This window comes from Selaginella moellendorffii, unplaced genomic scaffold (genome assembly GCF_000143415.4).
Source record: "Selaginella moellendorffii unplaced genomic scaffold, v1.0 SELMOscaffold_165, whole genome shotgun sequence".
Lineage (NCBI taxonomy): Eukaryota > Viridiplantae > Streptophyta > Lycopodiopsida > Selaginellales > Selaginellaceae > Selaginella > Selaginella moellendorffii.
The window spans coordinates 4,899-19,162 of NW_003314425.1; the positions used below are offsets into that span (position 1 = coordinate 4,899).

The following is a 14,264-nucleotide window of genomic DNA, read 5'->3' on the forward strand; positions in this document are numbered from 1 at the left end:
GATTTACAACTCTAGCCTTTAGTGTCGAGGAAGGATAGTGCCAAGCAAGGGTCGAAACGTATGTCCAATCCTTCAGAATCAGCAGTGCGCTCAAGTGATATCGGTCCTAGTTCCTCAATAGCAGTTGATGGTAAATACAGTATAGTCGATTCAATGTGCTAATGAGTTTGTTTTTAGTAGCACGGGAGGATACCATCTCAATCGAAGGGAGATATTTGGACATGCATATGGATCCGCCAGTGGACTCTACTTGGCTGCAAGAGTCATCAGAGCTGGTGGAGGCTACTATCCATATCAACGCCAAGCAAGCTGACCACGCTCCACTTGATGCTGCCCATACCACTGAGTCAATCTTGTCCACGTATCCAACTGACGGTGACCAGGCGCCATTGGACCCACATGAGGCCGCCCCAGCCGCCGAGCCGGTCGTATCCTCATTTCCAATGGACTCAACGTGTGCCCAATCGTCTGACTATGCGCCGTTGGAACCTCCCTACACCTCCCCTGCTGCTTGTTCGGTCATGTCCACTTTGCCAACGGAGGCACCAGCTGAAATGGCGTGTGATCACACGCCATCGGAACCACCCCATGCCACTGTTGAGCCAGTTGTACCAGAGTCTACAGCTGAAATGGCATGTGCCCACACGCCATCGGATGCGATTGACCCCACATTGCAGAGGAGAGTATTTCCGCCCTTCACGTTTCCTCGACCAAAACCCTCTCAACGACCATCGGGAGCAACATTCGCTAATATTGTAGATGGTAAAATTGACTTGTACCATTTTTTATGCTGACGCATTTCATTTCAGAGTCACGGCGAAGGTACTGTATCGTTTTTGATCTGAACGGTGTCCTTTTCTCCCATGAGCGTGGCTCGTCCTCGAATGTCATTGCACCCTCCAAAGCCTGCGGTCGCAAGTTGGTCAAAAGAGACAGATTCACATTAATCACACGGGAGAAACTGCGGGATCTAATAATGACCATGCGACACTTAAAACAGAGGGCCGGGTTCAATTTGCAATTGGGAGTTTGGACATCCATGATGCGCCACAATGCATTAACGTTGCTACAGATGATGCACGATCAGACGCGAGTAATATTACCATTTGACTTTCTCCTAACGCAGGAGGATTGCTTGACTATGGTCCATGTGAGGGGTAGCAAGCCCATCTTCGTCAAGCCAGAGGCTGTAGTGATGAACCGGACTGCTAGCTCAAGTGAAATCCTCATCATCGATGACTCGCCGATTAAAACTGCAGCGAACACGCACACATATGCAGTGCACCCCATCTCTTGCAGTATGGAAACTAGGGAGAAGAAACCGTATGTTCTGGGGGACCTTGCAAAACGGCTTGGAGCGATGGTGATAGAGAACCGGCCAGTCCAGGAGGTGGCTGCAGAAATCAACCAAATGGCAGATGGAACGGTATATCAGAAGCCATTTGATCGGACAGACACCAGTCATCATTTATGGTATGTATATTGTCTAGCCAAGCACTATCCGCATCTCCATAATCTGCTCAACCGGATGGGTTCTTCGACCACTGAACATGAGCGTGGACGTATTAGAGAAGAGATGGCATTACTATTGAGTTTAAATCCTGATAGTGTGGAGAGTGATGAAATTCCAAGATTATTGTATAGGCGTTGGAGGCAAAAAATAACAGTCTGAGATGGCATGTATTTATTTAAAAATGTAACTTATTATGGCATGGTGTTCCATGCAATTGTATTAATATTAAAAGACAATTCTTTGAGAGGATTTGCATTATACTAGAAGTGTTACAGCATGTTATTGGAAGTCTACGAAGTTGTTTTATTAATAATGGGAAAGTAAAGATTGAATGGGGACTTGGGCTCCACCTAGACTCGGAGCAACTGAGCCAATATTAAAAGGATGGAAAGAAATTGGACGACGATGACAAGGAGAAGAGAGAGGTGAAGCAGTGGCAGGGGGAGGAGAAGTGATTGAGTAGACATTTCCTTGTTTAAAATAAAATGGCATGTGCCTCAATGCAGTTGAATTTTGTTATATTTATATACTATATAAAGGTTTGGAAACCTTATTTTACAAGTGGGATAATGACAATTCCCACTTTAACGAAATAGAGCTTCATTGGAAAAGAATGAGAAAATTTGTGGAAAATTTTTCATCCTAGAGAAAGAATAACTCTTAGTCTAGGAATGCAAACTTTCAAGACTCAACCAACTTCCTCCTACTAACAACTTCACATAGGTTCACCTCAACACAAATTCTTATGACCCATAATATGCTTAAGCCTCGAACATCTTTACCCATCTAACCGATATTTAACACCGACATCCGCAAAGTACAAAATGAACATCCAAGGCTTGATCACGAAGACCACATCTTCGGATATTCACATTGCACTAACACTCTTCTTCAACCACCTTCAAGATCCAATGTGAAGCCAAAACACTAACAAGAAAAATGACATGGAAAATCAAGCTCTAAGGAAACTTCCTCATCATTTGAAATAACAATGCCACCTCCACTAACACAAGTGCTAGTGATGTCAATGCCCCAACTACACATCTTCTCCATCCAACAATCTACTCCAAGTGCTAACGGATCAACAAACAAGCCATAGCAAATGAATGCTATAACCCTTTTCCAACATCTTAATGGGCGAACTCTAGGAAACAAGGTACCTACTTAAGCTTAGCATAATGAACCACCATTGAGAATCCAGTCAAAGCTACTACAATGCTACTTCGTGCAAGTAGACTAGCTTCTCCATCAACCACTTTGGGGTTGATCATCATTTAACCAAGCAACTTCGTAAACACATTGCTCATTATCACATGGATATGATATAGAAATCACAATGACTTGATCATCGATTGAGCAACACCACAAGCAATGCCAATGTCATTACTTCAAAGGTTTATGTGAGTATCAAGTGCCAACTCAATTCAACAAAATGCAACATAAATGCCACACTCCACCAATAGAGATTTACAACACCCAACATCACTAACTTTTGTTCACAACATGGACAAGCTCATGCCACTCTCTTTCCGACCAAACTCAACACTAATCCAACACCAAGCTACTCAAGGAGCAATAGCAAGGTTCCCCGGAAAAGAGTTAAGCATTGCAACCCCAGTCTTCCATAGCAAGCCTAGACAAAATGGTATAGCACTTCACCACTATCCATCTCACAACTCACCATTGTAAGACCACCATCTCCAACATGCATCAAGGTAGGGACTCTTGATTGCATAATGTGAACACGAGCAATGAGTCACACCTCGTTGCAAATCATCTCTCCAAAAAGAAAACATGATTTACGTATTTGATCCTCCGTCCCCGATGACTCTCTTTTCGGTCTCATCTTTGACCAAACCTCAAGCTTGCTTTCGCACTGCCTTCAGTTCAATCGAAGAAAAGTTTATAAAAGAGCACGGCCATGGCTACTTGAACCAATAGACTAATCCCTATAGTCTTGATTGATCCACTTATAATCATGCCTAGGAAAGATCCACTAGTTCCGTGCTAAACAGCTACGGACCAGCCTATTTGCCACTCACAGCAAACCCAGGGAAAGTTTACTTTCACCCATGGTACATAGAACAACTCATGGAACTACCGATAGGCTTACATTAATCCTGCCAACTCAAAGTATATCTTTGAGTTGCTAATGTGCCTCACTCACGAGCCCAAGTGAAAACTCGTGCTACAGGTACACCTCAAATCCATCCTATGAGCCCAAGAGCAAGCTCACATAATTACGGTACAAGAAGGTAACTAAATCCATACCCAAGGAACGATTGCGAAGTCTTTGCACCAAAACGTGTACCCACTCAGATCATCATTTTCATCTCTGCGTACGCAACGAGACTAATTGCCCAATCTCATTGAATAGTACTCGCTGAGACTCATTCTCTGATACCAAATGTAGCGCATGTGGTTTTGACCCTTTATCCTATGGTGATTTACCATAGGATAACACCACGAAGCGGAACCTAAACCCTCTTTGTGCCACATGACAGATGCCACGTGTCACATGCCATGTGTCCATAGGAACCCGAGGTTCAGGGCCTTGGGCCGCTGAACGAAGGAATGGTGCCAAACTCCCAAGCATGGGGCCAAGGAGTGATAGAACCGAACCACGGAGCAACTCCCGAGCATACATCCCAAGGAGCGAAGGGACAGGGGCTCGGAGCGACGACTTGGAACAGTCCTGGAGCAACCAGCATCCCAATGCCAGGACTAGCACGCAAAACGGAGCCAAACGAAGTCTGGCGCTATTTCGGCATACCGGTGGCCTAACGCGAGGATATGGGTACTCCACCAGCTAGCATGGAATGGAACTTGGGCTTAGACCCAAGCTGGACGCAGAACAAGGACAGGCACGCAAGCGAGAGCTAGACTATGCCTCAGGTTGGTCGGCCATGCCCGACCTACCCACTATCCCTACTATACATTTAGAAACCCCCATATCCCCCCCCCTTGAGGAACACATGCTTTGGGCTTTCACCCCAAGCCTCCCTTAGTACCAGGAGTTAGTCTCTGGGACAAGCTCAAAACTTACTAAATATGGAATGTCCTTAAATTGCAAATTTGGACACGGGACGAACACCATTGTGTTCAGGACAATCTCTACATTCCGTAGATATGCCAAATGAGCAAATCTAGACACTTTCCATAAATAGCATCTGGGACGAATTGAGACTAACACAAAGGGCATGATAGCGAGGGTGTTTGGCAGACACGGTAAGCTATCATCTAGCGATGTTGAGGGACCAATCTCAATATCGCGGGGGTTCTTGATACTAGCAAGTGCAAGCCAATGACTCAAGTTTCTCAAACCAGGCCGAGTATGCTCAGCAAGAAACACATAGGGTTCCTACCTTATGTTTATCCAATCTAAGTGCATGGTCATTGACCAATTTCTCAACTAGCTCAAGTGGGAACTGATAACGGGTCCAGCAATACCGACCTCCTGCCATCGCAGCAGTAAGGTAAGAGTGTCCGTAAGGACTGGTCGACAAGTAACTTTCGATACCCGAAGTCACATTCGCGACACCAACATTGCCATTGAGTCATGGGTAAAAGGCCCGACCACTATGTCCCACTAACTTCTAGGACTTCCTCACCATGTGACTATACCTTTAGTCACTATGCAAGAGAATTATTCCTCTTCCTTTTTACAATCTAGGGCTTTATTATAACATTTCGAAATATCGTAGCACCTCGTAGTACTCCCCCTCTAGGTGCCTTAGTTATACAGCTAGAGCAAAGTTTCAATAAGCCATACTAAGTATCGAAATAGATAGTGCTAGCCATATTTGGATTGGGAATATAAACCATTCTTTTGAAGGAGTTAGAATTGGCTCTTGAATATTTCACTAAGTTATCTCATGTCATGACACTTGCCACATATGGGTCTTTCTTGTGTCTTTTTCTAGAGACTTATTCATTGATCGTTTCAAACTCGTTCTTCAAGCACTTCTTTAAGAGTTCTACTCCTACTCTCGACTTTTCAAATCAGAGTTTTTGGTCTAAACATGTTATACTTGTTAGACTTCCACTTCGGCCATTGCCATATAGCTTACTTTTTATTCCACTTTAGGGCTTAGGGATTTGTATCTTACAATTATTTCCTCATTCCTATCTTGATAACTATTGAAAATTTCTTTTCAATACTTCTTTATTCACTTCTTTTTCTTTCACAATGTTTCTTCCTTAAATTTTCACACTTTTTCCTCTTTGTTTCGACATTTTATTTTATTTTTCTTCTTCAGAGGGGTAGAAGGGACAAACAAGAGTTTGGTCCTAATAATGGAGTGAGGACGAATGGATATAATACTAAAGTGAAGATGAATTATATGAATTGTGGAGTGAAAACAAGTATAACAAATCCAAATAGAACATATAACCTTGATGTAATAAGGCCAAATGGATGCAATAATGGAGTGAGACTGAATATCAATGGTTGATTAAAGATGAGTCCAAGAAGTCTAAATGGAATTAGTGTTTTAGCACTTTTTTTTTTTCAAGGAAGGGTGAGGAAGATGAATAGAGTGAGTCTAACCTATATAATGCTAAACAAGGACAAATGTTGTGAGCCTGAGTTAACACCAAAAGTTCATCAAAGGGAAGATATAAAGATAAGTTTTGCTAATGGTTATAAGTTTGAGTTAAATAATGGCCAACAAACAGATTGAGAGATGGGATGTATTATTTGCTACAATAGTGGTATATGAATTACATTAGTTCTCAAAGTCCCTTACTTTGGTTCAAAATTATAGATTCAAGGTTAGTTTGAACATTTGACAGCTATACATAGAGTTATAGTTGGTTCATCAGGATTTTCCTGCAAATTTTAGCCTCTTCATAAAGGCCTTCACAAGATTATTTCATATATAAAAACCTTAGATTTTCTTCCTTTTCAATTTTATTTAAATTATGTTTATTTAATTTAAGTATTTTATTTGCATTTACAAGTACATATATCTTACTTTTGTACTATATGTATAGTGGCATATTATGACCCATTGCTAAACATCAAAGATAAAAGGCTTATCCTTGCTTAAATTAAGCTATATCTTGTTTTGAGCTTCCAACCCCACTTTATTGTAGGTTAAGTTCCCATGTACTTTTAGGGCAGTGGGAGGTGAGCACTGCAAGTGTGAAGTCGATAGGAACCCATAGTAAAGTGATGAGTGCCACAAATGGTATTGGGAGTTGGAGCAGTGTGATCACACACTATGCCAGATTGTTGTTGATCCATTGCATTAACCTTATTCCTTGGAACAACATAAGCTTTCTGTATCACACAGTTATAATCAGAATTAGAAACTTGCTTCTCCTAATTAATTCTAGAGTGCAGCATGACAGAAGTACATATGCTCAAAATGCAAAATATGTATATGTTTTCTAAAACCATAAAGCTCTTTGGAGGTGATTTAGAAGAATTCATTAACACAAAAAAAATTTCTTACTTAAATGCTCTACTTATTTAACATTTGCCTAATTAGAAAATTTAGAATATTAAAGTGGTGTGTGAGAGTTCTTTTTGTGGAAAAGTTGCTGGAGCAAGCTCTCTGGCTCTTCAGAACCTAGCTTTTGCCACAAAATGAAATGTCTATTGAATTAGCGGCTTCAATCAAAGATTGCCCTCTGTGATACTCTTGAATAGAATGCAAGGATGCCATGACACTTTTACCCTACTGTAATATTGCAAGATGCAACATAGGTCCTGGTTAGTATTTGGATTCTCTCTGGTAGCACAAAGTAATATTGAGTTTACCAGGTTACAGTCCAGAGCATTGATAAGAATTAGCAATGACTTTTATAGACACACCTCACTAAATTATAATTTGAATTTACAATTTTACTTGTTATATTTAGCAAGAAGTTTAGATAGTGAGAGATAGACATCCTCATCTATATTGGACACTTTTGTTTCATTTTCTTGAATTGGATGCAATTTCTATCCTATGTGTGGCACTCCATCTAAAGTAGAAAGCTTCTTTCCTATTGACATTGGTTAATGAAAACATTGGGGCTAGTATGTGGAGTGTGAGTGTTAAAAAGTGTTACATGTTTGACAAATATCATGGCCTGGATATTATACAAAATTATCAATATTTCATTTTTTTATTACTGTATAACATAAATTGTCCCATAAGTCAAATTCTATTTCTTCTTACTAATCAATCTAAAGTTAAGTACTGTTTAGCTTGCATGATAGAACAAAAAAATTATTATAATTAATAAAATATTTATAAAAGTGTAAAGTGATATCAAGTACAATTTTTTGGCTTCATATAATTATTATTAAACTATTTTTTTGCACATTGAACTATAGTAAAATTAGGTAATCTTTTCTGATAAAAATATTTTCTATAGAGCAGAGGTGAATTCTCTTTCTTTTAATTTATATGTGTTTTTATTAAATATATCTATAAGATGGAAATTCATCCCAAAAACACATTTATTTTATTTAGGTCAGCATAGCTAGATTCTTTGCTAGTGCTACTAAATTTTAAAACAAAATTATAATATACTTAAATTTTAATCAACCCTTTCTTAGAAGAGGCTAAAGCCCTTCTAGAAATAAGATTGGTTTTTTAACATTTTATGTTTTATGGTTTATCAAATATTAGTATAAAAAGGTATGGAATGAAATTTAAATTGTCATATCTGTTATGACGATTTTAGTTTCGATAAAATTATTAATTATTTAAAAATAAAATAATTTATTTATATATTTTATTTTATTTTCATTATAAATTTTTTTAAAAATAATTGGTTTATTTAACTGAAAAAACATGAAAATATATAAATTCTTATCTTTTTATTTTCTTGTTTTTTATTTTGTTGAATCTGCACCATCATCAGAAATTAGTTGGGGTCTTAATGATACATTAAATGATAATGAGGTTGGAATGATTATAAATAATTTTGATTTACTTACAAGAGAGATTAAAACAGGTAAATATGCTAAATATCCAGCAAATTATGAAAGGTCAGTACAATTTAGCTTTGATAGAGGGGTTATGATTATACAACTAAAAAGAAGAAATAATTCTCCCCCAAATTGTATTATGGAATCTCCAAATGAAGTAAATGGAAATATGTTAAGAACAAATTTTAAGGATCTATTTAGAGTATATGTAGAAGATATAATTATTGCACGCTCTACAAAGTGTATAATTAATGCTCGTAAGTATCAAATTCAATATTCTATTTTCATTGCTAGGAGATTTTATGATATGTATTCAAATTCATTTTTATCTTCAAGTAATAATTGTGATAAAATCTTAACATCTTTAAATTCTGCATTTCAAAATAACATAATCTATACAGGTCAATTTTTAGTATCTCCAAATGGAAAAAATGTATTATTATTAGAATCAAATTGCCAGATTTCTTTGTATTCTGAGAGAAATTTATTATGGAATTCATCACATACTATAGCTTATTATGGTCTATGTTATTTAATAGTTCAAAAAGATGGTAATATTGTATTATATACTCAAAATAATTTAGTAATTTGGTCTATTAACAAATACTGCTTTGAAACGCCTAATTGCTTTTTATTTACCAACCTTCAATTACAAGATGATTGTAACTTAGTATCTTATGTACCATATCTTGAAAAATCTATTATATGGTGGGATACAAAAACAAATAATCATATTTTATGTGTAAAATTATAGTATATTTTTTCAAGTTATTTATATTTATGATTTCTTAGTTCTTAGATAGATATGAAGCTAGGTATTCAAACTTGCTCCCTAACCCTCCACATGTCCCTTATATTACCGTAGCATGCACAACCCAACCGGGATATTTCTACAAAACAATAAAAAAGCATATACAACATAGAGGGAGAGTTCTTTCCAAAAGTGAATAGTCTCTTAGTAGACATTGATTGAGCGTAATCACATTAATCTTGGTTGAAGCTCCTTTTTGTCCTATTTTGGGCTCTGTCCTTGCAAGGAGTAGTTTTTTTACATACTGGATCAGAAGAATTGGCCACCTCGATCAAGTGATCTTATCCATGGAAAAAAAATGGATCTTATTTGATGTCCAACTTGGTTTATGTCTGTAGCTTTTGAGAAGAATGACATGCTGGAATTGTAGAAGGCTAGTAATGCAATTCTTCAACTGTCACTTTTTTATAGAATATCTTTGCAGAAGTCTAAGTAAACTTTAAGGCATGGATCTGGGGGCTCGCCAGAGTCGTCGTTATTGTCAGAGCACTGATAGTATAACATTCCTTTATCATACTAATCTCTTAAAGTCCACACCCTTGCATGGAGTAGTTTTTTGCATGTTGAATTTGCTAGGAAGAATTGGCAACCTTGATCAAGTTGAAGATCTCATCAAAATTCTTTGATTTCCAACTTGTTTTACGTCTGTAACTCTCAAGAAGAATGATATGTTGGAATTATAGAAAGCCAGACTTCTGCAAAGAAAAAATAAAGAGAAAGAGACAAGTTAAGGAATTGCATTGCTGTATTGCTGTAAGAAGTTTTTACATCATTTATTCATCTATATTCACTTTTAGCTTTCAAACTCTTAGCATCACTCATTATATATGTGAAGTAGAACCTTCCTTTGTCTTACTAATACCTCCCAAACTATGTGTTACCTTTTGACATATCATATCTAATGTTATGTATGATACTTTAGATGTTTTACTTCCCATTGGGATGTGATGGTTCAAAAGTCAACATTTTTGGTTTAAGTGTGTTATGTTTGTTGGGCTTTCACCTTGGCCACTCCCACTTAACACACCTTTTGCTCCCTTTTTAGGACTTGGACCACGCTTCAAGTCTCACATGTCTCAAGAATGCAAGCTATCTGGCTAGTCACCTTTATAAAGTTTGAGGGTTGGAGAGCTTCCTGGTGTGCCAGAACTGGGCCTTCTCGTAAGCTTAAAGCTAAAAGTGATCCAACTGATATTATCTCTGCAGCTCATCCTGTTAAATACATCTCTAGCTTGTGAAATTCTGCCTCGTTTTGCATTTATGTTTAGCAGTGCCTTTTGGATTAATTCAGCTACTGGAAATTAATGTACTTGGTCTTATGCAGAACAGTACAATCCCAGAATAATCCAGATTGTGGGTATGAGCCTTTCTTGGCAAATGCTGCTAGAACTGATATATATGCTCACTAGCGAATTCTGGATCACCATATTGGATGATGATGATCTTAGCATATGCCCAGGAATGGGCATCCCTTGGAGGTTCTCTAAATCTTTCATGGAATGGATCATGTCGATGAAAGACATACATCCCACATAGATTCATCTCGAGAGGGTTTTGCCCAACGAGTTCGTCTTCTTGGTTCTTACAATGTGCTGCTCTCGGACAAGGGCTGGTAATTCACCAACGGACATGGTGATCAAAGGCAGCACGGGCCAGCATTGGAATGTAGTCACGGTGGACGTGGATTACTCTGCCAAGAACTGCAATAACCTCGCACGTTTCTGGATCTACTATCTTGAATGCATAACAATGTCAAGTTTGGTCATTGTGGAGCTTCAAAGTTTAGCTCCCGGTTGCTTAATTTTGCCAATTCAAGCGAGCCGAGCCTTCTTTCGTTTGCTTTTCTTCTTTTCCAAGGAACAAGCTGTGAAGTTCTTCAACGAGAGCCAGTTATCCTTATGGGCAAGCTATGAAAATGATCCAGAGATCATTTTTGGCTTTTTTTTTTCTTTTTGTCACTTGGGTGGATCAATCTATTTGGCACCTTTGATCGATCTAATGCCATGACAACATCCACGACAAGAATTCGGTCATAAAAATCCATGGCGAGATTCTTTGGAGCATAGAAGTTATTTGATGAGCTTTAAAATGGCGTTGGTGCCATCTAACATCTGGCAGTGGTTGCGGTGTCAAAAAGAGGTAGCTTCAAGAGAAGCGTTCTCTAGAGTGGACCCCTCGAGATTTCCGTGCCTTTAGTGGTGGTTGTAGTGAGCCGGTGCTGAGTCAGCATCACGGTATCCGACGTGGAGGGTGGTGGCATGTCCACGCTAGCACCCAACAAGCTAACAAACGCCCGGTCGCATTCACACTCACCATCTTTTTTGTTTGGCTTTAGGTAAAGAAAAAGAATGAATTAGCTACCACTGGCAATGGCGACCAAGAAACAACGCGCGATTGAGCGAGGAGAGGGATCCTAGGGCGGGATGGAGCGAGCAGCGCGGTCAAGGCCGCCAGCGAGCTAGACGCGGGCGCTACGGCGCAGCGCAATGCGGGGCTGATCTCTCTCTCCCTCTCCCTCTCCGCGTTGTCTCTGTTCTTGGCGATTTCGGGATGGGAGCTGCCTGGATCGCTCTGGCGCTGGGGCTGGCGCTGTGCGCATCCGCGGAGCAGCAGCAGCAGCACGAGAGAATTTCAGGTGGGTTGGATCTGGCAAGAATGTAGGGTTTGTCGCGCAATATTATTCCCATTTCTTGGCTTCTTGCTCTGGCGCTGATCGACGCTTCTCGGATTTCCACTCTACAGGCAGCGCTGGCGATGTTTTAGAGGACGATCCCGTCGGCAGGCTCAAGGTCTTCGTCTACGAGCTCCCAGTCAAGTACAATAGAAAAGTTTTGGAAAAGGATCCTCGCTGCCTCACTCACATGTTTGCGACCGAGATTTTCGTTCACGAATTTCTTCTAGGCAGTGCTGTGCGCACTCTCAATCCTGAGGAAGCAGACTGGTTCTATACTCCAGTCTACACTACCTGCGATTTGACACCGAATGGATTGCCGCTGCCTTTCAAGTCTCCCAGGATGATGCGAAGTGTGATCCAATACATTTCGAATCAGTGGCCTTACTGGAACCGGACGGAGGGTGCTGATCATTTTTTCGTTGTTCCTCACGACTTTGGAGCTTGCTTTCACTACCAGGTTGGTTTGAATTTTCTATACATCTTTCTTTTGCTTTAAGTCTACTAACTCGCGTCACTCTTCTTTTTGGCTTTTTCTTTTTTCTTTGAAATTTTAGGAGGAAAAAGCGATCGAGCGCGGAATTCTTCACTTGTTGCAGCGCGCTACTTTAGTCCAAACTTTCGGGCAGAGGTATCATGTCTGCTTGAAGGAGGGCTCCATTGTGGTACCTCCTTACTGCCCTCCACAAAAGATGCAGGCCCATCTCATCCCACCGAGCATACCGCGCTCTATCTTCGTCTACTTTCGGGGTCTTTTCTATGACTACGGCAACGATCCGGAAGGAGGCTACTACGCAAGGTAAAGTTCTCTCAATACATAGAAAAGCTTTGTTTGAAAAGATCTTATTCCGTTCTGACATTTTCTGCTCATGCAGGGGTGCTCGTGCTGCTGTTTGGGAGAATTTCAAGGATAATCCTCTCTTTGACATCTCTACCGAGCACCCGATTACGTACTATGAGGACATGCAGCGAGCTATCTTCTGCCTGTGTCCACTGGGCTGGGCTCCCTGGAGCCCCCGACTCGTGGAGGGAGTGATCTTCGGCTGCATTCCAGTGATCATCGCGGACGACATAGTCTTGCCGTTTGCCGACGCGATTCCGTGGGAGGAGATTGGAGTGTTCGTTGCAGAGAAGGACGTGCCGAAGCTGGACACCATCCTCACGTCCATTCCACCAGAGGTGATCCTCAAGAAGCAACGGCTGCTAGCTACACCCGCCATGAAACAGGCAATGCTCTTCCCTCAACCGGCTCAACCGGGGGACGCGTTCCATCAGATCCTCAACGGGCTCGCTCGCAAGCTTCCGCACGACCGGAGGATATATCTCAACCCAGGGGAGAAGGCTCTGAATTGGAGCTCCGGCCCTCCTGGAGACTTGAAACCATGGTAGAGCAGGGATCGATCGTTGGCAAAAGAATGCGATGACGCTCGCGCGCAACGCAAACTACGATTTAGTTTTTGGAGACGACGAAGCTGACAACTTAACAAGAACAGCAAGAGAAACACGCTTGACAGAGAGTCTAGGAACTGGCACCAGCTGTTGCAGCTTCTGAGGCACTGGTAAGCTTCGATGCGGTGGATCGTTTTCCCATTGTGTACTCACTCCGTGTTCTTTGCAGGTGTCGTGTTTTACTCTTCTAGTTTTGTTGGTTTCTGGAGATCTTCGAGGGAGCCTTGGTGGTGTAAAATATGTGCATTCGGCAGCAGTGGCAACGACGATTTGTGCTGGTGTTTTGATCGAAAATTCTTTTCATTTTTGGCAATTTGTTGCCTCGCTTGATCTTTGTGCAAAGCAGAGCATTTTCTCTCATTTTTCTTTGCGCTTTTGTTCTTCCAGTGTCATCGGGAGAAGTGTTTAATTGTAACTGTCACCGGCATGTAGGTCCCATGCTGTGTGTTCGCTGCAGCGCTAAGGTGGCGGACTACTCTTCCAAGCAAGGCGGGGGTTAGGCAGGCGTAAACCAGATTACGCTGGACTGGTTGCGATCAGGATGGCCGTGCGTTTCTTAAGAACCTGGCGGACTTCCTGGATCTTCCAGAAAGGATGAGAGTTAGAAGTCCGGCATGGGAAAATGGAGGTAGGCTCCACTTCTAGCATACAGATTGGGCACGCGCCGCTGGCTCCCTGGTGTTGGTGGCATCCCCTTCTGCCTGCCGCGACGTGTAGATTATGCGCGTAGAAAAACTGGCAAAAAGTTAATGCCAGATGTTATTTTGGAAGTTGTTTTTTTTGTAAGACTTTACTTCTGGACTTGTGATATGAAACCAGCAATGTAACTCTCATACTTCGTGAAGAATTTTATGGGAGCTGAAATATCAAATGTTAGACCTGCACTTTGAAA

At 40.7% G+C, this 14,264-nt stretch overlaps 1 protein-coding gene across 1 annotated transcript; it reads left to right on the plus strand.

The window, feature by feature from the left end:
• The first annotated feature begins 11,592 nt into the window (after window positions 1-11,592).
• On the plus strand, window positions 11,593-13,807 carry LOC9663492 (probable beta-1,4-xylosyltransferase IRX10L). The gene is made up of 5 exons (XM_024667218.1): window positions 11,593-11,887; window positions 11,995-12,383; window positions 12,481-12,722; window positions 12,799-13,482; window positions 13,542-13,807. Exons 1-4 carry the CDS (start codon window positions 11,803-11,805, stop codon window positions 13,310-13,312), a joined length of 1,230 nt encoding a protein of 409 aa, XP_024522986.1. The 5' UTR covers window positions 11,593-11,802; the 3' UTR covers window positions 13,313-13,482; window positions 13,542-13,807.
• The last annotated feature ends 457 nt before the right edge of the window (window positions 13,808-14,264 follow it).